Source organism: Anolis carolinensis, unplaced genomic scaffold, assembly GCF_035594765.1.
Source record: "Anolis carolinensis isolate JA03-04 unplaced genomic scaffold, rAnoCar3.1.pri scaffold_12, whole genome shotgun sequence".
Taxonomy (NCBI): Eukaryota; Metazoa; Chordata; class Lepidosauria; order Squamata; family Dactyloidae; genus Anolis; species Anolis carolinensis.
The window spans coordinates 7,319,840-7,340,243 of record NW_026943823.1 but is presented as its reverse complement, the minus strand read 5'-3'; the positions used below and the strand labels follow the sequence as shown (position 1 = coordinate 7,340,243).

At 41.0% G+C, this 20,404-nt stretch overlaps 3 protein-coding genes across 9 annotated transcripts; 2 read left to right on the top strand and 1 right to left on the bottom strand.

Annotated features, from left to right (window-relative positions):
* Position 1: 1 nt before the first annotated feature.
* timm8a (translocase of inner mitochondrial membrane 8A) lies at positions 2–2,936 on the top strand. The gene is made up of 2 exons (XM_003227077.4): positions 2–217; positions 1,969–2,936. Exons 1-2 carry the CDS (start codon positions 86–88, stop codon positions 2,128–2,130), a joined length of 294 nt encoding a protein of 97 aa, XP_003227125.1. The 5' UTR covers positions 2–85; the 3' UTR covers positions 2,131–2,936.
* Positions 2,937–4,243: 1,307 nt separating this feature from the next.
* Positions 4,244–9,860, bottom strand: LOC100559614 (magnesium transporter NIPA2). 3 transcript variants are annotated; one of them, XM_003227076.4, is made up of 6 exons: positions 9,776–9,860; positions 7,408–7,556; positions 7,239–7,295; positions 6,832–6,922; positions 6,486–6,646; positions 4,244–5,751 (listed from the first exon to the last, which is right to left on the bottom strand). In XM_003227076.4, the coding sequence occupies exons 2-6, from the start codon at positions 7,544–7,546 to the stop codon at positions 5,114–5,116; spliced, it is 1,086 nt and encodes a 361-aa protein (XP_003227124.1). In that variant the 5' UTR covers positions 7,547–7,556; positions 9,776–9,860; the 3' UTR covers positions 4,244–5,113. The 3 variants fall into 3 exon arrangements, with proteins under 3 accessions (XP_003227124.1, XP_062820038.1, XP_062820037.1); XM_062963968.1 differs by lacking the exon at positions 9,776–9,860 and adding an exon at positions 7,639–8,025; XM_062963967.1 differs by lacking the exon at positions 9,776–9,860 and having other exon boundaries at positions 7,408–7,632.
* Positions 9,826–20,362, top strand: taf7l (TATA-box binding protein associated factor 7 like). 5 transcript variants are annotated; one of them, XM_062963965.1, is made up of 13 exons: positions 9,826–9,898; positions 10,051–10,123; positions 12,241–12,314; positions 12,430–12,508; positions 13,655–13,788; positions 14,078–14,204; positions 14,459–14,518; positions 14,629–14,706; positions 15,734–15,850; positions 16,436–16,627; positions 17,786–17,898; positions 19,414–19,473; positions 19,825–20,362. In XM_062963965.1, exons 2-13 carry the CDS (start codon positions 10,111–10,113, stop codon positions 19,867–19,869), a joined length of 1,092 nt encoding a protein of 363 aa, XP_062820035.1. In that variant the 5' UTR covers positions 9,826–9,898; positions 10,051–10,110; the 3' UTR covers positions 19,870–20,362. The 5 variants fall into 5 exon arrangements, with proteins under 5 accessions (XP_062820035.1, XP_062820032.1, XP_062820034.1 ...); XM_062963962.1 differs by lacking the exon at positions 10,051–10,123 and having other exon boundaries at positions 9,846–9,898; positions 16,439–16,627; XM_062963964.1 differs by lacking the exon at positions 10,051–10,123 and having other exon boundaries at positions 9,848–9,898; positions 14,459–14,517; positions 14,634–14,706; positions 16,439–16,627.
* Positions 20,363–20,404: the final 42 nt, after the last annotated feature.

Here is a 20,404-nt window from a genome sequence, read left to right as displayed (position 1 = left end):
AGGCCGGCCAGGCCGGAAACAGGAAGCGCGCCCCACTTCCGGCGCCCGTGCGTGTGGAGGAGGCGCGGGAAGGTCGGGCCCCGGCATGGACGCTTCCTCGGCGGCGGGCGACCTGGGGGCGGCGGTGAACGACCCGCAGCTGCAGCACTTCATCGAGGTGGAGACGCAGAAGCAGCGCTTCCAGCAGCTGGTGCACCAGATGACCGAGCTGTGCTGGGTAAAGGCCCAAGGGCGCCCCTCGCCCTGCCCTCTAGGCCCAGGCGGCCTGCGAGCTACGTTGAGGCCAGGCCCCTGCGGAAACTACAACTCCCAGCATCCCCTAGCCTTGGCTCAGGGCCCTAACACACTAGAAGAGTAGGCCAAGAGCCTCCCACCAGTCCTGTAACTGCCTCTTCCTACAGGATTCTGGGACTTGTAGTTTCCCCAGGCCCCTTCCACACAGCTGTAGAAAATCCCACCTTATCTGCTTTGAACTGGGCTATATGGCAGTCTGGATTGGGCCCTAACACACTAGAAGAGCCTCCCACCAGTCCTGTAACTGCCTCTTCCTACAGGATTCTGGGACTTGTAGTTTCCTCAGGCTCCTTCCACACAGCTATAGAAAATCCCACATTATCTGCTTTGAACTGGGCTATATGGCACTCTGGATTGGGCCCTAACACACTAGAAGAGTAGGCCAAGAGCCTCCCACCAGTCCTGTAACTGCCTCTTCCTACAGGATTCTGGGACTTGTAGTTTCCTCAGGCTCCTTCCACACAGCTGTAGAAAATCCCACGTTATCTGCTTTGAACCGGACTATATGGCACTCTGGATTGGGCCCTAACACACTAGAAGAGTAGGCCAAGAGCCTGCCTGCCTCCCACCTGCAGTCCTGTGACTGCCTCCTCCTCCTCCTACAGGATTCTGGGACTTGTAGTTTCCTCAGGCCCCATCCACACAGCTGTAGAAAATCCCACGTTATCTGCTTTGAACTGGGCTATATGGCACTCAGGATTGGGCCCTAACACACTAGAAGAGTAGGCCAAGAGCCTCCCACCAGTAACTGCTGCTTCCTACAGGATTCTGGGACTTCCTCAGGCCCCTTCCACACAGCTGTAGAAAATCGCACATTATCTGCTTTGAACTGGACTATATCGCAATCTGGATTGGGCCCTAACACACTAGAAGAGTAGGCCAAGAGCTAGTTTAGGCCTACTACAGCTCTCAGAAATAATAATAATAATAATAATAATAATAATAATAATACAGTAGCTGTAGAAAATCCCACGTTATCTGCTTTGAACTGGGCTATATGGCACTCTGGATTGGGCCCTAACACACTAGAAGAGTAGGCCAAGAGCCTGCCTGCCTCCCACCCGCATTCCTGTAACTGCCTCTTCCTACAGGATTCTGGGACTTGTAGTTTCCTCAGGCCCCTTCCACACAGCTGTAGAAAATCCCACGTTATCTGGACAATATGGCAGTCTCAATTCAGGGCCAGTGTCTAGATCAGTGGTTCTCAACTAGTGGCTCCCCAGGTGTTTTGGCCTACTACAGCTCTCAGAAATAATAATAATAATAACAACAACAACAACTTTTATATCCCACCTCCATCTCCCCAAAGGAATACTTGGGGCAGTTTAGGTGGGGACGAGCCCAAGATCAACATAGGTTAAAACACAATGCCTGAATTAAAACAATTTATCAGCTGTTAGGATTTCTGGAAGTTAAAGGCCAAAACATCTGGGGACCCACTGCTCTAGATCAAGGGAAGTCATGTGTCTAGTGCCTAGATCCAGGAAAGTCATGCTACCCCTCTATTCTGCCTTGGTGATACAACACCAGGAATCACACTTTGAGAAAGTTAGTAATATCTATATATAAAACACACACACAAACATATTTTAGAAACAGGGCATCTACTACCAATTATAGCTCTAGACTTTCGTTTGCTTGCCTTAGGTGATTTTCTCTTTCATTCTCCCATAGGAGAAATGCATGGACAAACCCGGCCCAAAGCTGGACAGCAGAGCAGAGACCTGCTTTGTGAACTGTGTGGAGCGGTTCATTGACACCAGTCAGTTTATCCTCAACCGGTTGGAACAGACACAGAAATCCAAGTCTGGCTTCTCTGAAAACCTCTCGGACTGAACTTGAAGCAACTCTGTTTTCTTCATTAAAGGGGGAGCAGAGGAGGTGGTGGAAGGAACAGAAGAAAGGATATTTAGTGATAAGCTATGTAGAAGGTCGACTGCCGCATTTGTGATGGACTCTTGAGCTTCATGATCACCTCAAGTTTTAAATTCCCATCGTACGAACATCAGCAGATGAATAAGGCTGTGCAGATTCATGCACGTACTGCTTAACATGGGCTTATGTTGCCCCGATTTTTTTAATTAAATTGTTTTTGTTTTGGATAATGGGAACTTCATATCAGAATTGTGATTTGAACAGCATGCTTTCCTGACGGTGATCCCAGGGAAGCACACCTGTTTATGCTTAAGAACGCTTTCTTTTTGAGATAAAGAATATGGAAAGCTTGAGACACTAATGTGAATTATGGGACAAACAGGGGTGCAGATGTGCCTTTAAAATGGTACTGTGTTTTAGCACTGTTAATTTAAGCAGTATGAATTGCTTGCCTGTCGCTTGCTTGAAATATGTAGCTGAGTTGCCTTTGAAAAGCTGCAACTGGATGTGGCAGTTGCACGAAGGGAGGCAAGCTCAGTTTGCGGGAATGTGCCAGTCAAGACGTGTTGTCTTTCTCAAGGTGCTTTTTCCAGACCCTTCTTAGCACAGCTGGAAAGAACGCTACCCAGGCTGTTTTGGGAGGGAATGTCACTCATGTGGTTATGTAAATGTTTCACTTAAGAAGTCCAAAAGGCAATCCTGACTTTCTCCATTAAGTCCTTTCCTTTTGATCAGTGGAATAAACATAAACTGGATCCATTTCCTAATGTCTGTTTAGTTGGTTGTTATTTCCACTCACTATATTGGGGAATCAACTATAGCAGTTAGTATGCCCTAGAATACTATTATAAAGCCATGTTTCTGTAAGCTGGCAAGTCCTTCCTAATCTTTTACCTATGAATTGTCTATGGATTAATGCATTGCCTAAGAGGTTCTTCAAGCTATTATCCTTTACACAAGTTCACTGTTGCTTACTCAGATGAATATTAGCATACTTAAACCATAATAGTACTTACTGCATATCTAAAGCTACCCTTCCTGTCGGTTTGAGTGCTATATTATAATTCCAGAGACCGGGGTTTGAATCCCCATTCAGCCATGGAAATGCACTTTGAAACCTTAGCTAAGCTATGCTCTTTCAGTCTCAGAAAAAGGTAGACTCCCCCTGAAAACAATTTTTCCCATAAAACCCCCAAAACTGGAAATGACTGGAAGGCAAGTATCAAAAACAACCATGGTGATCTAGGGCAGACCCTTATCATAGGCGATGTGCAGAGATATTGATCAAGCCCCAGACAAAAATATGATTGAGACACAATGATTAAATGCACATGACTTCTGTTTACTAATGTTGAAGTCACTGAAAGAATTACTCTAGTTCTGATCACTTTTGGAGTAGCTGTATTGACACTTATGTACGGCTCTAGTGCCACACATCACTTTTTCCTGAAACACAGGATTATGAAGAGGTGTCACCATTAAATTTAAACAAGATTAAAGCTTTGAGGAAGCATAGTATTTCCCAGGGGTGGGGAGACATTCCAAATATTGAACTACAGCTCTCATTATCCCTGATTACTAGCCAGTAGGCTGTGGCACATGATAGTTGGAATTCAGAGAAGAAGGGGAATCAAGTGATCCAGACCTTGATAACAACCAGTAATGAGGATTTCTTGGAGCTACAGCTAAACAATACTTGGTATGATATATGATCCTCATCCCTAGTCCAGACCTTCCAGCATAAATGTCTTATGGATCCTATAGCTTATTCCTTCTGGGGATAACAAATCTAGCCAAATTCTGCTCAAATATACTTGCAAACCAATAGGCTTTCCAAGTGGTGACACAAACCAAATTACGCATTATTGTACAGGTAAAGATAAAATATCTATTTTGAGTAAACTGCATTCTCAATTTATCAAAAGGGAAAATGTTCTGTAAAGAGCCAACTGGCAAAGCAACAAGTCCTGAACAACTAGCATAAGTCTGAAGTGTCCAAAACAATTTTGCATGGATTTGGATGTCCAACACTTCTAACTTGAAATGCTGTATTGTACAAACAAAGTAAGACTGATTTTAAATAGCGTATAAACTTTAATACTTAAACATGTTAATCCTTAAGGCCACCTAAAATGCATTGTCTTTATGTTCACAAAAAAGTTGAACAGATGAGGCACATATGGAAGGGGGGAAAACCAAGTCCTTCTGAATTTGGCAAAAATCAGATTTTGCTTAAAGAAGCTGTCTGGTATCATCTGCCTGTACAAAAGCTAAATTCCCTACCAAGCACCTAGTAGCATCCATGGGCTACCATAGGTAGTAGAAACAAGCCTGCCTGGCATTCATTCCATTTATTGTTCTTAAAATGACCTAGAGGAAGAGAAATACAAGGAAAATCCTCATTCATACTCACAGACATTTTCTCCACTTCCTGAGCTGAAAAAGCAGGGAAGAGAGAAAATAACATTTCCCTTTTCTTATACATTCCTGGCTATGGTATTTTACTTGTGTCCATTCTATACGATTCTTCCCCCACCCCCGCTTTGAACAGATATCCCCCCTCCCCTCCCAACTATTTCCAGAGGATTTCAAAACACCATGTCATTTCATAGCTGGTATTGTGTGCAGAGCAAATATATCCAAAATGTCAATCTGTATATATTAACCTATAGGCCACTTAGGAAATCTGGAAGATAAGGAATCAGCAAGGCTGGGAGAAGTGAGATTTAGTCCGACCACTTTCTGAATTCCAGCTTGGTTCTATTCATCCTCTTAATTTGGTCAAGCATGTCATCAGTGAAAGCTCATGTCTGAAAACAGTGGTCCCAAATGTTTCAGTATTTGGTGCCTGATCCCAGCTTTCTGGTGGAAAGCACCCATAGTCTTGAGAGGTTCTTTTAAAAAGGTAGTGTTTGTACATTGTTATTAGCCAATGAATTAGTTTTCATAAATCTTGGCCTGCCTGCTCTTCTGCTCTGTCTATGCCCATCTTGTTGGCATACTCTGCCTCCAGAAGGGGCTGGTGAACACAAGAGTGATGCTTGCCCTCACTTCTCCAAGATGCTGCATGCATGTTTGTTTGGTCCTGCTTCAGAAACAGAGGTAGCAGGTCTGCAGTAAAAGGGATGTCTCTGAAAGCATGCAGAAGGAAGATGCCGAGGACTATGGTGAGGAAGCCACTGATAGTGCCGACGATATTCATCAAGACAAGATGCTGCCACTCCTTGAATAGGATGGCTGAGCACATCATGACCGCTGTGGTGAAGAGGACATAATAGATGGGAGTGACCACAGAGGTGTTGAAGATATCCAAGGCCTTGTTCAGGTAGTTGATCTGAACACTGATGCAAATGACAAGGGACACCAATAGCACCCAGCCCAGCGGATCCTTCCAGACAGGCTTCCCAGCGAACAGTTCTTTCAAGGCAAGGCCCAAGCCTTTGACGCAAGAGACGGAGAGTGAGCCAATGGCGGAGCAGACCAGAACATACACCAGAACGTTGCGCTGCCCATACCGAGGTCCGGCCACGAAGATGAGAAGGAGCGAACTCAACAGCATGCATGCAGCAAACACTATGAATCCTGGAAGGAAAGAAGGAAGACATGAAGATCTATTTCAGGCAGTTTTCAAGTGATGAGATGGGATGGCTGAGAAGTGCTTGGCTAGAGCATTTACTGCAGAATGTCCTGGACCAACCATCAAGGTCTGCATTAGGTATGATTAGTGGGCTCTAATGCACTGGGAAAGTCAATCTGCTCACTAGTCAAATATTAGGAGCCACAAAATAAGGAAAAAAGATATATAAGAAATGAACTCTTGTACTGAGTTTGACCAAAATTAGTAATTTCAATGTATTGTCGAAGGCTTTAATGGCCAGAAGCACTGAGTTGTTAAAGAGAGAATGCTTAAATGCAACGTGTATGCTTAAAATATGTATATATTTTGTTACTAGTAACAGATAAAATTACGAATGGGTTGCTGTGGGTTTTTCAGGCTGTATGGCCAATGCTGCTGGAACATGGCCATACAGCCTAAAAACCTCACAGAAACCCATTAGTAATTTCATATCTTACTAATAACAATATATACATCTTTCAGCATACACAGTGCTTTAACATTTTCATTGCTATGTCAGAAAAATAAAATAAACATTAAGTAGGAAAAAGTTGGGTTAGGACATACACACACACTGTAGATATGCATTATGCACAGCTTACTGATTGGAGAGTGATAAAGAATGACTAGATTTTAAAATTTCTTCTCTCCAAACTCAATGTTTTCATGGCACAGAAAAAAAGAGGGCTGATTATAATACCTGGATCCTTTAGTTTCTCTGCCATTGACTCCAGACTGGAGACTTCTTCCTCCTGCGGTGCATGGATTACCATTACGGTGGAACCTAAAATGCTCAGGATACAGCCAATTTTCCCATGGATGTTGAGCTGTTCATGCAGGAAGTAGGAAGCCAAAACTGCACTACAGAGAGAAAGGAAAGGCAATGTTTGTGGGAAAGGGTCAGAACAGAGACCTGGTCTCTAAGGTGAATGTTGAGAGCAGGGATGACATGTAGCCCTCCAGATGTTTGACAACAATGCTTCCTTTTCCTATTCAGCAATGGCTACAATGGGTTGTCCAAAACAAGTTGATGGTATTGTGCTTACCTAACTAATACACTTAATGCTCCAAGAGGAGTGACGAGTGTTGCTGGGGCAAAAGCATATGCCGCAAAGTTGGCAGCTTCTCCAATTCCCACTATAAGAAAGAATTAGTCCGTCAGAGATGCGACATAGCAAACACACAACAATGTTTTCTCAGTTTGACAACTTGTTTCTCAATTAGTCATTTTATTTGATGGGCAAGGAAGTTTGGATCAAGAATGTGCACTTACTTTTTTCTTCTCCCATCAAGCTGTCATTGTGTGATACTGATTATTATGACTACCAAGGCAACGTTATGAGAAAGGAAAACTCACTTTCACCAAGTCAAATAATGTTCAGGTAGAGAAAAAAATACATATGATAGCCCAAATGTTCATAGCAGCTGTCAAATCTTGCATTGAGATACTCACTAGACAACAGTCCTCCCCACCACAGCCATTCCTTCAGGTACGCATGGCCTCCAAGACCTGGGAAGAAAAAAATAAGCTTCATGAGAAATCAGAACTGAGCACAGCCAAATAGGTTGAACCCCTATTTGGGCAACTAGGTGCCTGGGATTTTTCTATTTGTGACTAATACCTGCTCTGACAGAGCCTTTGCCATTCAACTTGAGAAGTCCCTTCTTCTTCAGGATAAAACTTCCTCCGATGAACAAGCTGGAAATGAGAGCTAAGCCCAATCCAATGTAGAAGTCATCATGTGTGGTTAAGTCTTCCATCCCAGTCGCCCTAAAGTTTTTGTGAGAAATTGACCAGATATTCCACTTTTGCTCCAAAAAGTAGTCACGCAAGTAGTGACACATTTATTTACCTTCACTGGATTTATTTAACTGATATCTTGCCTTTCTCCCAGCACAGGGCCTAAAGAGGATTACAGAACTTTTCAAAAAGTTAAGCTAAAATCTTGTATGAGAAAAGTTAAACAATAAAACAAATATGATTATGATCATTGTGCATCTGTGGCTCAAGAGGCAAATAAAAGTGTGGGGCTGCATCTGCCTCACATACCTGCCTGCTCTATTGAGTTATTTATAGTATTTGTATCCCTCTTTCTCTCTCTCAAAGCAGCTAACAATTAAAATTACACAATACATTAATTGATATAGTACAATATAGTAATTTATTGCCAGTATTGTACTATGCTAATAATATAATATTGTATGTAAATTTAATTTGTAAGCCGCTCTGAGTCCCCTTCGGGGTGAGAAAGGCGGCATATAAATGTGGCAGGCATCCTCAGAGGTTGTGTTATATTGAAAACTAGGCAAAGGAGGTTTATATATCTGTGGAATAATGTCCAGGGTGGGAGAATGAACTCTTGTCTGTTGGAGGCAAGTGTGAATGTTGCAATTGGCCACTTTGATTAGCATTGAATGGCTTGCAGCTTCAAGGCCTGGCTGATTCCTGCCCCGAGGGAATCTTTTGTTGGGAGCTGTTAGCTGGCCCTGATTGTTTCTTGCCTGGAATTCCCTGTTTCCTGAGTGTTGGATTCCCCCAGGCAGGAAGCAGCCAGGCTTTGAATCTGCAAGGCTATTCAATGCTAATCAAGGTGGCAACACTGATTTATAAATACATATTGTATACACATATAATATTGATAATAATATTATAATGGAAAACAATATTATACTACTAATAATATAATATAATATTAATTATATATTATATATTAAATGTAATATTACTAATAATATTACCATATGATATAGTACAATATAGTAATTTAATGCGTATATTGTGCTATGCTAATAATATATGTTCATTTGATTTGAACTCAATCGACAGACCCAGTCCTTTAAAATTGAACACGCCCATCTGTATTTTAGAATGTGTTTTATGAATGTCTGATGTAAGTTAATAATTTTTAACTGTTTTATAGTGCATTGTACAATTTTTATATACAGTTGAGTCTCACTTATCCAACAGAAACGGGCCGGCAGAATGTTGGATAATAAGGAGGCATTAAGGAAAAGCCTATTGAACGTCAAATTAGGTTAAGATTTTACAAATTAAGCACCAAAACATCATGTTATACAACAAATTTTACAGAAAAAGTAGTTCAATACGTAGTAATGCTATGTAGTAATTACTGTATTTACAAATTTAGCACCAAAATATCACGATGTATTGAAAACATTGACTACAAAAATGCATTGGATAATCCAGAACGTTGGATAAGCGAGACTCTACTGTAATAATATTATAATGGAATACAATATTATACTACTAATAATACAATATAATATTAATTATATATTATATATTAAATGTAATATTACTAATAATATTACCATGTAATGATATAGTACAATATAGTAATTTAATGCTTATATTGTGCTATGCTAATAATATATTGTATGGGGTTGTTGTATGTCTTTCGGGCTGTGTGGCCATGTTCCAGAAGTATTCTCTCCTGACGTTTCACCCACATCTATGGCGGGCATCCTCAGAGGTTGTGAGGTATGGATAAACTAAGTAAGGAAAGGAAAGAATATATATCTGTGTTGAGTCCAGGGTGTGGCAAGAGTCCTTTGCCACTGGGAAGCCAGCATTCATGTTTCAGTTAATCACCCTAATTAGCATTGGAAAGGTTTTGTCTCTTTATAGTGTATGTTCATTTGATTTGTAAGCCGCTCTGAATCCCCTTCGGGGTGAGAAGAGCGGGATATAAATGTAGTAAATAAATAAATAAACATTCACGCTTGCGTCCAACAGACAAGAGTTTTTCTCCCACCCTGGTCATCATTCCACAGATCTATAAACCCCACTTGCCTAGTATCCAGCAAACCTGACAACTTCTGAGCATGCCTGGCTGTCACAGATGCGGGCGAAACATCAGGAGAGAATGCTACTACTGGAACATGGCCAGGAGGGAAGAGAAAGAGAGGGCTTGAGAAAGGGAAGAAGGGCAATAGAGAGGAAGGGAAGGAGAAGGAGGCCTGCCGTACCTGCTCTCCGAGAAGCGCCTCCGCTGCTCCTCTTCCGGGGTGTGACGTCACCCGGCGACTCTCTTCCGGCCTCCTTCTTCCCGCCCCTTCCGCTTCCGGTTTCCCAGACAGCGAAGGCAGCGGGTGAGTCTAGGCAGGCCTGCGAGTGGCTCCGCCTTTGACAACACAGTACCACGAATTAGTGTTTTTAGCCTCTTTTTGTGTAGCAGGGGATGTTTGCTCTTGCAGTCCTTCTTTTCTGTAACCGTGTTTTCTTTTTCTGCCTTTGTGTTTAGTTTTTTTGTGAATGGTTGACGTTGTTGTAAGCCTTTGTGTGGAGCCAGAAGAGGAAAAAAATGGCGTCGACAAGTAATGCATTTGTTATTTTTTTTTCCTGTTTCTTCTATGGTGCTGGGCCATATTTATTTATTTATAGCATTTATATTCCGCCCTTCTCACCCCGAAGGGGACTCAGGGCGGATCACATTACACATATAGGCAAACATTCAATGCCTTTTGACATAAAACAAAGACAAGACAAACATAGGCTCCAAGCGGGCCTCGAACTCATGACCTCCTGGTCAGAGTGATTCATTGCAGTGATTCATTGCAGCTGCTCTCCAGCTTGCGCCACAGCCTGGGCCTTGCAGCTTTGTCTCGCTCACCACCCAAATTAGTCCTGATTTTCCTGAAATTATGTGTAGGGAGGAAAATACAATACAGTAGAGTCTTACTTATCCAACATAAACGGGCCGGCAGAACGTTGGATAAGCAAAAATGTTGGATAATAAGGAGGGATTAAGGAAAAGCCTATTAAACGTCAAATTACGTTATGATTTTACAAATTAAAACATATTTTACAACAAATCATCAGAAAATGCAGTTCAGTACATGGTAACATGTAATTGCTGTATTTACGAATTTTGCACCAAAACATCACAATGTATTGAAAACATTGGCTACAAAAACATTGACTACTGAAAGGCAGACTGCGTTGGATAATACAGAATGTTGAATAAGCGAAGGTTGGATAAGTGAGACTCTGCTGTAATACAGTAGTGTCTCACTTATCCAACATAAACGGGCCGGCAGAATGTTGGATAAGCGAATGTTGGATAATAAGGAGGCATTAAGGAAAAGCCTATTAAACATCAAATTAGGTTATGATTTTACAAATTAAGCACCAAAACATCATGTTATACAACGAATTTGACAGAAAAAAGTAGTTCAATATGCAGTAATGCTATGTAGTAATTGCTGTATTTACGAATTTAGCACCAAAATATCATGATGTATTGAAAACATCGACTACAAAAATGCGTTGGATAATCCAGAATGTTGGATAAGCGAGTGTTGGATAAGTGAGACTCTACTGTAATCATTATCATCATTATTATAATCATATATGCACTGTGTTGTCGAAGACTTTCATGGCCGGAATCACTGGGTTGCTGTGAGTTTTCCGGATTGTACGGCCATGTTCCGGAAGCATTCTCTCCTGGCGTTTCACCAACGTCTGTGTTAAGCGAAACACCTCCCAACAAAGGATTCCCCCAGGCAGGAAGCTGCAAGGCCATTCAGTACTAATCAAGAACCTCAGACAGACGGCTGTGTATAAGATTAATAAGTTTCTGAGTGATAATAATAATAATAACTTTATACAGTAGAGTCTCACTTATGCAACATAAATGGGCCAGCAAAATGTTGGATAAGCGAAAATGTTGGATAATAAGGAGGGATTAAGGAAAAGCCTATTAAATGTCAAATTACGTCATGATTTTACAAATTAAGCACCAAAATACCATGTTTTCCAAAAAATCGACAGAAAGAGCAATTCACTACATGGTAACGTTATGTAGTAATTACTGTATTTATGAATTTAGCACCAAAACATCGCAATGTATTGACTACAAAACATTGACTACTAGCAAATTGACTGCAAATAAAGATAGATTTGCATAAAATGAACTTACAGTAACAACATTGTTGGAAATTAAATGTGTAAAATGTTCAGTCTTTGCTGCCTAGAGAAATAGCTGTGGATCTGTGCGGGAGGCAGACTGTGTTGGATAATCCAGACTGTTAGATAAGTGAGACTCTACTGTATTTATACCCCTCCTCCATCTCCCCGAAGGGACTCAGGGCAGCTGAGATGGGGTGAAGCCCAACCTTTATGGCACATACATACATGCATGGTTTGACTTCTATATCTATATCTATACATGTATATCTATAGATGCTTTCAGCTCACAGCTTTTGTTTCTCAAACTTTGAGTCACATCAGTGCCTTTAGGCCTGGAATGTGCTTTAATGCATAGGTTAATGGGTCCCCCCACCTCAATCCTTCAAATAAGGTGCTTGTGTTTTTGTGTCCTGCTGCATTGTGACTCCTAGCAGCCAGTTGGATAACAAAAGGTGTTGAGAGGTTCATTGCTAGGTTGTAGTGTAACCATGCCTTGTCTTCTCTACTTTCCTGAATGCACAAGAACTGAAGATGAGTAAGAGTAAGGACGATGTGCCCCATGAGCTGGAGAGCCAGTTTATTCTGCGACTGCCTCCAGTAAGTGGCCCTGGCAACAAATAACAGAAAAGTGCTTTATGCTTGCTGTCTGATATTGTTTCATTGTGTATCTTTGCCTCTCATTTCACCACGTTCACTCCACTTGTCTCTTCAGGAATATGCGTCTACAGTGCGGAGAGCAGTGCAATCTGGGAGTGTCAACTTGAAGGACAGGCTCACCATTGAACTTCATGGTAAGGAGACAACATCAACCAGGATGGTGTTATTTTGGACTTGATTTTTTCTGATTATCCAAGTCTTGGGTTATTAATTATACTCTGAAGTTCAAATTGCCCAGGGTTATTAAAACATCTTGGACTCCCATGATGGCAATTTCAGGGGTAGTACATAGGACAGTGATGGCCAACCTATGACACGCGTCAGCACTGACACGCCTAGCCATTTTTGGTGATACGCTGCCACATGCAGATTGATTGGATGACTATGTCTTTTGTGGCCAAATTTGGTGTGATTTGGTCCAGTGGTTTTGTTATTTACTCCATGGGAATTATGCACATTACGTTTATATATATATATATATATTCTATTATTCTATTATTATTCTACTATAATTGTATATTATTATATTATTACTATATTATTATTATATTATTCATTATTCAAGACTACATTGAAACTATAATAGAGAGAAATCAGTGTGGAAACTGCAAGAGGTACCATAGATTGTTGTACATGGAAATAATGGTAGTAAATAGTTTTTGATTTATTAAATACAGTTATATATTACAATTATACATTTTTGTTATTTAAATGATACATATTGCGAAATTATGGTTTTTTTTCTCAAAGTGACACACCACCCAAGTCATGCTAGGTTTTTTGGTGAATTTTGACACACCAAGTGCAAAAGGTTGCCCATCATTGACATAGGACTACAGAAGTCCCATCTATCTAATTTCTCATATTGGTTTTAAGGCATGCATACGTCGTGATATAGTACAATATAGTAATTTAATGCTAATATTGTACTATGCTAATAATATAATGTATTGTATGTGAATGTAATTTGTAAGCCACTCTGAGTCCCCTTTGGGGTGAGAAGGACGGCATATAAATGTAGCAAATAATAAATAAATACATAAATAAATAATATGATTTTTCCATACACTTGTTGACTGACAGCCAATTGCATACAATTCTCCTGCATTTGAGGTTACGTGAGATACTTGTTTGATGGGCCATTCACATTGGGAAGTGACTGTTAGATGTTACAGTACTCCCAAGTGATTTGCTTGCCTTTGTGAACTAGCTGAGTAAACTCTTAGTGAAGTACCTACCAATGTGATGTATTCCAGTATATGATCACTTTCTATCTGCAGGAGATGGGCGCCATGGGATTGTGCGAGTTGACCATGTCCCATTAGCTGCCAAACTGGTGGACTTGCCTTGCATCACTGAAAGCTTAAAAACTATTGATAAGAAAACTTTCTATAAGACAGCAGATATATGTCAGGTAAGTATCACGGTTGCCCATCGATTGCCCACTCCATTGTTGTATTTTTCTGCTCAGCTGGAAATTTACAGTTTGATCCCACTTGAACTTCTATGGAATTATGGGAATTGTAGTTAGAGAAGGCTAAAGACTAGTAAAACTACAACTCCCATGAATAAAGTACTGAGCAAGCCCAAGTGTTGTCAAACAGCATTAATTCTACAGTGTAAATACATCCCAGATTTGTTTTTGGTTCTCTTTAAGTTTTTAATACTTCTGCTTCCCTATTTATTTATTTTGGGTCCTTCAGATGCTTGTGTGCACCATAGATGGCGAACTCTACCCCACTGTGGAAGAGCCGGTTGTCAGTACCGATCCGAAAGCCAACAAGAAGAAGGACAAGGATAGAGAGAAGAAATTTATCTGGAACCATGGAAGTGAGTGGAGGAAATATCCGCCGGTACATCTTTGCTTCTAAAAATTAGCTAAGCTTCTCCATAAAGTTCTCACGTGGATTTTGAAGGGGATAGAATATTGTTTGTTAGTACTATCAAGACCCAATCCATGTGTGTGAGGAATGCTGTCTTCCATTCTGCCATCTCATCAGAAGCTGGATTCTTTTCTTCATTTTTACCTTTGACTTATCTCTATTTTTTTACATAGTTTCATTATTTTCTGTGTGTTCTTTCAGTTACTCTCCCACTGAAGAATGTGAGAAAGAGGCGGTTCAGGAAGACAGCTAAGAAGAAAGTGAGTTGTAATTGCGCTATATCAACGCTATTGTTTGTTAGACTCAAGATGATCACGTATTTTTACTGAGGAAGCAACTAACTTGCAATACCACTCTTTTTCTCTTCCTGGCCCAGTACATTGAGTCTCCAGATGTGGAGAAGGAAGTGAAACGCCTGCTGAGCACCGATGCTGAAGCTGTCAGTGTTCGTATCCTTTTTATAAAATCAGGACTCACTTTTCCTCTCTAGATTCTTTCACTTTCCTTTTCTCATCTTTCTCTCTCCTTGAGATGATAGTTAGGAAGTTGAACTTTAAATGACACACTCCCCAGTTAATTAAATATCAACTCAACTTATACTTCACAATATTAATTTGTTCATAACAATATTTGCTTGGTTTCAAGCTTCATAGCATTCTCATTTATAAATAAAGAATGATGATAATAATAACAATCAGTGAAACACTGAGTCTGAAAAGTATCATTTTCTTAGAGACCTTACAAGGCTACTTTTAATAGACTCTAATAAATAACAGCTGTGAAATGTATTCCAAATACTGTAACATGTAATGGGAATATTTTTAAAAAGCAGCCTTGTAAGGTTTCTTAAGAAAAGGATACTTTTCAGACTCATTGTTACACTGATTGTTGTTGTTATTATTACTTGATACACAACAAGATTAGTACACAGCAAATAATATCACTATGCTGGCTTTTGTATTTGATCACACATCGGACACTTCTCAAGTTGTTGTCATTATTATTATTATGATTATATTCTGATTTTTCTCTCCACAAGTAGACAAAAAAGTGGTTCTGTTGGTATTTCTATAAACAAGAGGTTGGGAGCCAAACTTTCATGACATGAGAGAATGCTGAGCCTAAATTTCTTGACTTTAGAGGAAAAATAAGTTAAAAGCAATCATGACCACATGGCTACAGCCCTGGAAGTGTAACTTTTCCAATCATGCTATTTCTTTCCAACTATTTCTACCATGTTGTTCCTCTTACAGAATTTGTTCAGATGGGGTTTGCCTTTCTGTGAGGCTGAGAGAATGTGACTTGCCCAATGTCATTGGTGAAAATCCCCCCCCCTTTTCTGTGACTGGGGATTTAAATTCCAGTCTCCTAATACAATACTTAAATCACTACACAGCACTGTCTCTGTTATTTCCACCCAAAGTACACCTTCCAATTGATCTGGGTTTCCCTTGACTCTTTCACTCCTGCTCTCAGGCTGGGAAGTCATTGCTGAAGATGAAACAAAAGAAGCGGACAACCATGGTTCCCTCACCAGTCTGGATATTTCTTCTCCCAGGATGTCTGGGCACAAGCAAAGCCATGGTTCCTTGGGTACTATCCTATTTGCTATACTTCTCAATTCAAGCTTAATGGTAAAGCATAAGCCTCGCTTGTAGAAGCTGCCAGGTTTGGTCCAGCATTTCCACTGAAAAAGATCTGTTTCTGGGCGATGAAAGAATTGAGGTCTTTTGAACCCTGAGATATTAGGATGAGCTGCTACCTGTCAGAGTAAGGCCATGCTGGGCTAGAGGATAAATATTCTAAATCAGCTTTATTTGTTTGTATGTTGCTGATACACATATGCTGATTTTAAACATTTTCATCATAATGTCTGTGATGGGATAGAGATCAGTCAATGATATAACTCTTATTTACTTTTAAAGAGCTATGATTTAATCAGCAGGGAAATATCTGAGTAGAATTAGATGCTTATCTTTGGACAGCTTGGGAAATTTCTTGTGTCAGGAAGTATGAAAAAAGTCATCCAGGATGTAACTAGATGAAGGTGCTGGGTTAAGAGAATGATACTGGATGTTTACAATATGTGTATAGGGTAGGCATGGGCAAACTTCAGCCCTCCAGGTGTTTTGGACTCCAACAGCCACAAATCTCCTGTTCTCTTCTGCTTCCATCTAGTAGAACATGATGAGCTCCGGGAGCTGTTCAAGGATGTCAGCAGCACCAGCAGCGATGAGGATGAGCGGGATCGCCATGATGACGAAGACCTGAACATAATGGACACCGAAGAAGATCTGGAGAGGAGGCTGCAGGGGAAGATGAACGAAAACAGTGGGCAGCAGCAAGAAAACGAAGGGGCCAATCAGATAGGTGAGAAGACCTAGGAAATCTCTTTTTCTTAGGAGAATACCTTCATTAGGCTTTCCAAAAGCACGAATGTATGCAGCTTTTCATCGAATGTTGGGAAGAGATTTATCTATGTTGTGTTCACAATTGAGGTAGAATACATATGGAGTGGCATGCTGATATTAAGCGTATAGGAGGTAATGGGTGGGCAATAATAATAATAATAATAATAATAATAATAATAATAATAATAATAATAATTTTATTTCTTATCTGTTTCTCCTCATGGCTCGAGGCAGGCTACAACATAATTAAAAGTCATAAACATTACAAAAATTCTGTAAAAAGTTCACCTATAGTTTCATCAGAAGCCTCTTTAGAGTTAAATATAAATATGGAATCTAGCTGTTAACTCAGAAATGTATCTGTCCTAGGCAAAACACAATAGTTTATCAGGGGAAATAGAGATAAACTAGTCAGTCATTTTCTTAACAAAAATAAATAAAAATTTTATATTTTGAGTTATGTTAAAAAAATAGATGTAAGTTACACTGGCTGTTAGTTTGAATATTTAAATATCAATATTTATATCCCGCCCTTCTCACCCTGAAGGGGACTCAGAGTAGCCCACAAGTCATATGTACATACAATATATTATATTATTAACACAGCACAACACCAGCATTGTATACTGCTACACTGCACCATAACACCATACAGCAATATCAGTAGTAATACTACATTCAGTATATCATATACAATAAATATTATATTGTATTATTAGTATATTGCATTACATTACAATATTACTATCAACACTATATGCATATACAACATATTATATTATCAGTATAGCACAATATAAGCATTGTACATCACTATATTGTACTATTCCACTATACAGTAATATTATTAGTAATATTACATTTAATATATATAATACATATATTGTATTATTATTAGTATTATATTGAATTACATTACAATATTAGTATCAATATATGTACATAAAATATATTATATTATATAGTGATCGGTGCTCTTTAGCTTCTCCCCAGCGTGGGCCCCTAGATATTATTGAATGACAGCTCCCATCACTTTAGATTATTCACCATGTGGTTTGGGGATAATGGGGATTTTAATTTGTGATAAAAGAAAAAGCAAATCTGCTCTGCCTTCCAGCGATGGGCATCCAGAAGCAGATTGACAACCTGAAGGGCAAGCTGCAGGAGACCCAAGAGCGCAGGAAGCGCCAAGAAGAACTCATCATGAAAGTCGAGAACCTGGCGCTCAAGGTGAACCCTGCACTCTTGTCCCTTGTTTTCATTATATCTCTGGAGGCCTGGTCACTTTAGCAGAGATTGGGGAAATTGACAGGTGACAGCTACAAAAATGAAGTTTCTGGAGTAAAAAAACTACTTTCAAAGTCGGGACTGCACAATTAAACAGGAAATAACACTTTCAAACCAGGAACAGAACGTTTTTTCAAATTTTGTTACATAGTGTAATTGTTGAGGAAGTGAGGCACTGGAAAAATGTACTTCTTTATATATATAAAAGAGTGATGGCATCGCGGCACCGAGCAAAACAACTAAACTACGGGCCCCCCAACCTTGAAATTGGACAACACAACCCATAATCCACGCCTCTAGGTTGATACAATAAAAAATCCCATCCAAAACCTCCATGGGACCTTAAACCCCCAGCCGTCAGCCTGGCTGGAAGGCCCCATGGTGGTCGGAGGAGGAGGAGGGGCCTCCACGCGGTTGGGCCGCGGAGTAAACATTCTCAGGCCGTGGCGGGGCCCCAGCAGGCGTAGAACAACCCCCCCCCCCCAAGCGCCCCCTCCTCCATGCGCCACAGGCCGGAGCAAGCCCCCCCCCCCCGACCCACCTCAGCCTCCCGAGGCCGTGTGGCCCCAAGATTTCTTTTCTTTCTTTTTTTGGGATGTGGAGGCCTGCAGAGCCGAAGGCGAGGGGGGGGGCTTCCAGAAAGGCCCCCCCCTCCCCATGAAGACCATTGCAGGCTCCTCCGTGCCCCGCAGGTCTCAGGGCGGCCCCGGCCACGAGAGAGCCGGAGCCCGAACCTTCCCCCCCAAGATCCACCTCCGCCTCCCACCAGGCCGGAGGGAGGCCGCAAGGACCAAGGTTTCCTTTCTTTTAACTCTTTTCTTTTGGAGATAAACGCCTCAAGGCCGGGAAGCGCCCTGGCCCCAAGGAGGGAGGCCCCCAGGCCCCAATGTTTGGGTTTAGGTTTTTTTTAGATGGAGGCCTCTAAATTCCAGAAAGGAAACAACTGAGCCAGCTAACACCTCCCAACAAGGGATTCCCCCAGGCAGGAAACAACCAGGCTTCCAAACAGCAAGGCTATTCAGTGCTGTTCAGCCTAACCAAGCAAGATTTCCCCTTCATAGTGCACCCTCAGGGTTTTAAGCCATGAGGCTACTTCGTCTCATTCAGCCTGCCCAAGAAAGGATGCCCCTATGTAGAAAGCAGTCAGTCTTTGAAACAGCGAGGCTATTCAGTGCCATTCAAATTGGCTAAAAAACCATTTCCCTACAACGCAAATACCCAGCCTTCCAAGCAGGAAACCTATTCCATTGTATTCCAGCTCGCCAAACAAGGATTCACGTAAGGAGAAAACACCCAGACTTTAAGACTGCAAGGCTATTCACTGCTATTCCAACTGGTCAACAAATGATTCCCATCAGCCACAGCAACGCGTGGCCGGGCACAGCTAGTATGTTATATTGGAGTAAGCCACAAAGAGGATTCTGGCTAAAACTTGTTTCTATTGTTGTCCTTTTCCAGACTCGTCTCCAAGCTGTGCTGGATGAGTTCAAACAGCAGGAGGAGCGAGAGAAGCAGCAGGTAAGGAGTCTGTTGGTACTGCAATGCTAGCAATAGAGGAAAGGCTGTGAATTTGGACAGCTTCCCCTCTTTCTATTTTTGGGATGTCAGGAAGAAGAGATGCTCCTGTTTTGTCTCACACTTTTCCAATGTTGTGAAAACATGTAACAAAAATTATTGTACAATGTTTTTATGTTATTGTTTATGCACTTCTTTGTACCATGTGTGTACTTGGTATGTTCATATTTTATATTTTAACTATGTTAATTGGGATCGTCCCCATGTAAGCTGCCCCGAAGTCCATTCAGGGAGATAGAGCAGGTTACAAAAATAACATTATTATTATTGTTATTTTTCTTTATTTCTGTACAGCTGGCCTCCCTCCAGGAACAACTGGAAGCCATTATGGAGAAGTGAGGCCCCATTTGAATCTCCCAGCGGTGCCGTGATACCACTTTCAGAGTGTCTGAATGTTCCTTTTGTGCTCCAGACATTGGATTCTCCAATTTCTGATTCAGGGGGATCTATGGCTGACAGCTCAGGCAAGCACTAGCGACTGTAAGGATTTCCCCTTGTTCCAAAGCTGCTGTCATATAGATAACGGACTAGACATTCAGGCACATTTTTGAAACGAGGAAAGTTCTCTGAAGTACGAAGCCTGTTCATTTCGCTGCAGTCATCTTGGTCTCTGGAGGCGACTTAATCTTTCCTTCTTTTTCATGGAACTGTGCAAAACTCTTAGGTTTTTAGAGGCATTGGACTTTTGGCATTACAGGGCGAAACATGTGGAAAGTCAAAGTTTGCTCCCTCTAGCTGAAGTATTGCTTGCCCAAAGAAGGGGAAACCTTCCTTCCTGTGTTGGGATTTTATTAAAATTGTGTTTGCAAAAAAGAAATAAAATGCAAATTAAGTTGTGTCTCATTCAGTTTGTCAATGTACCCAATGCGAACAA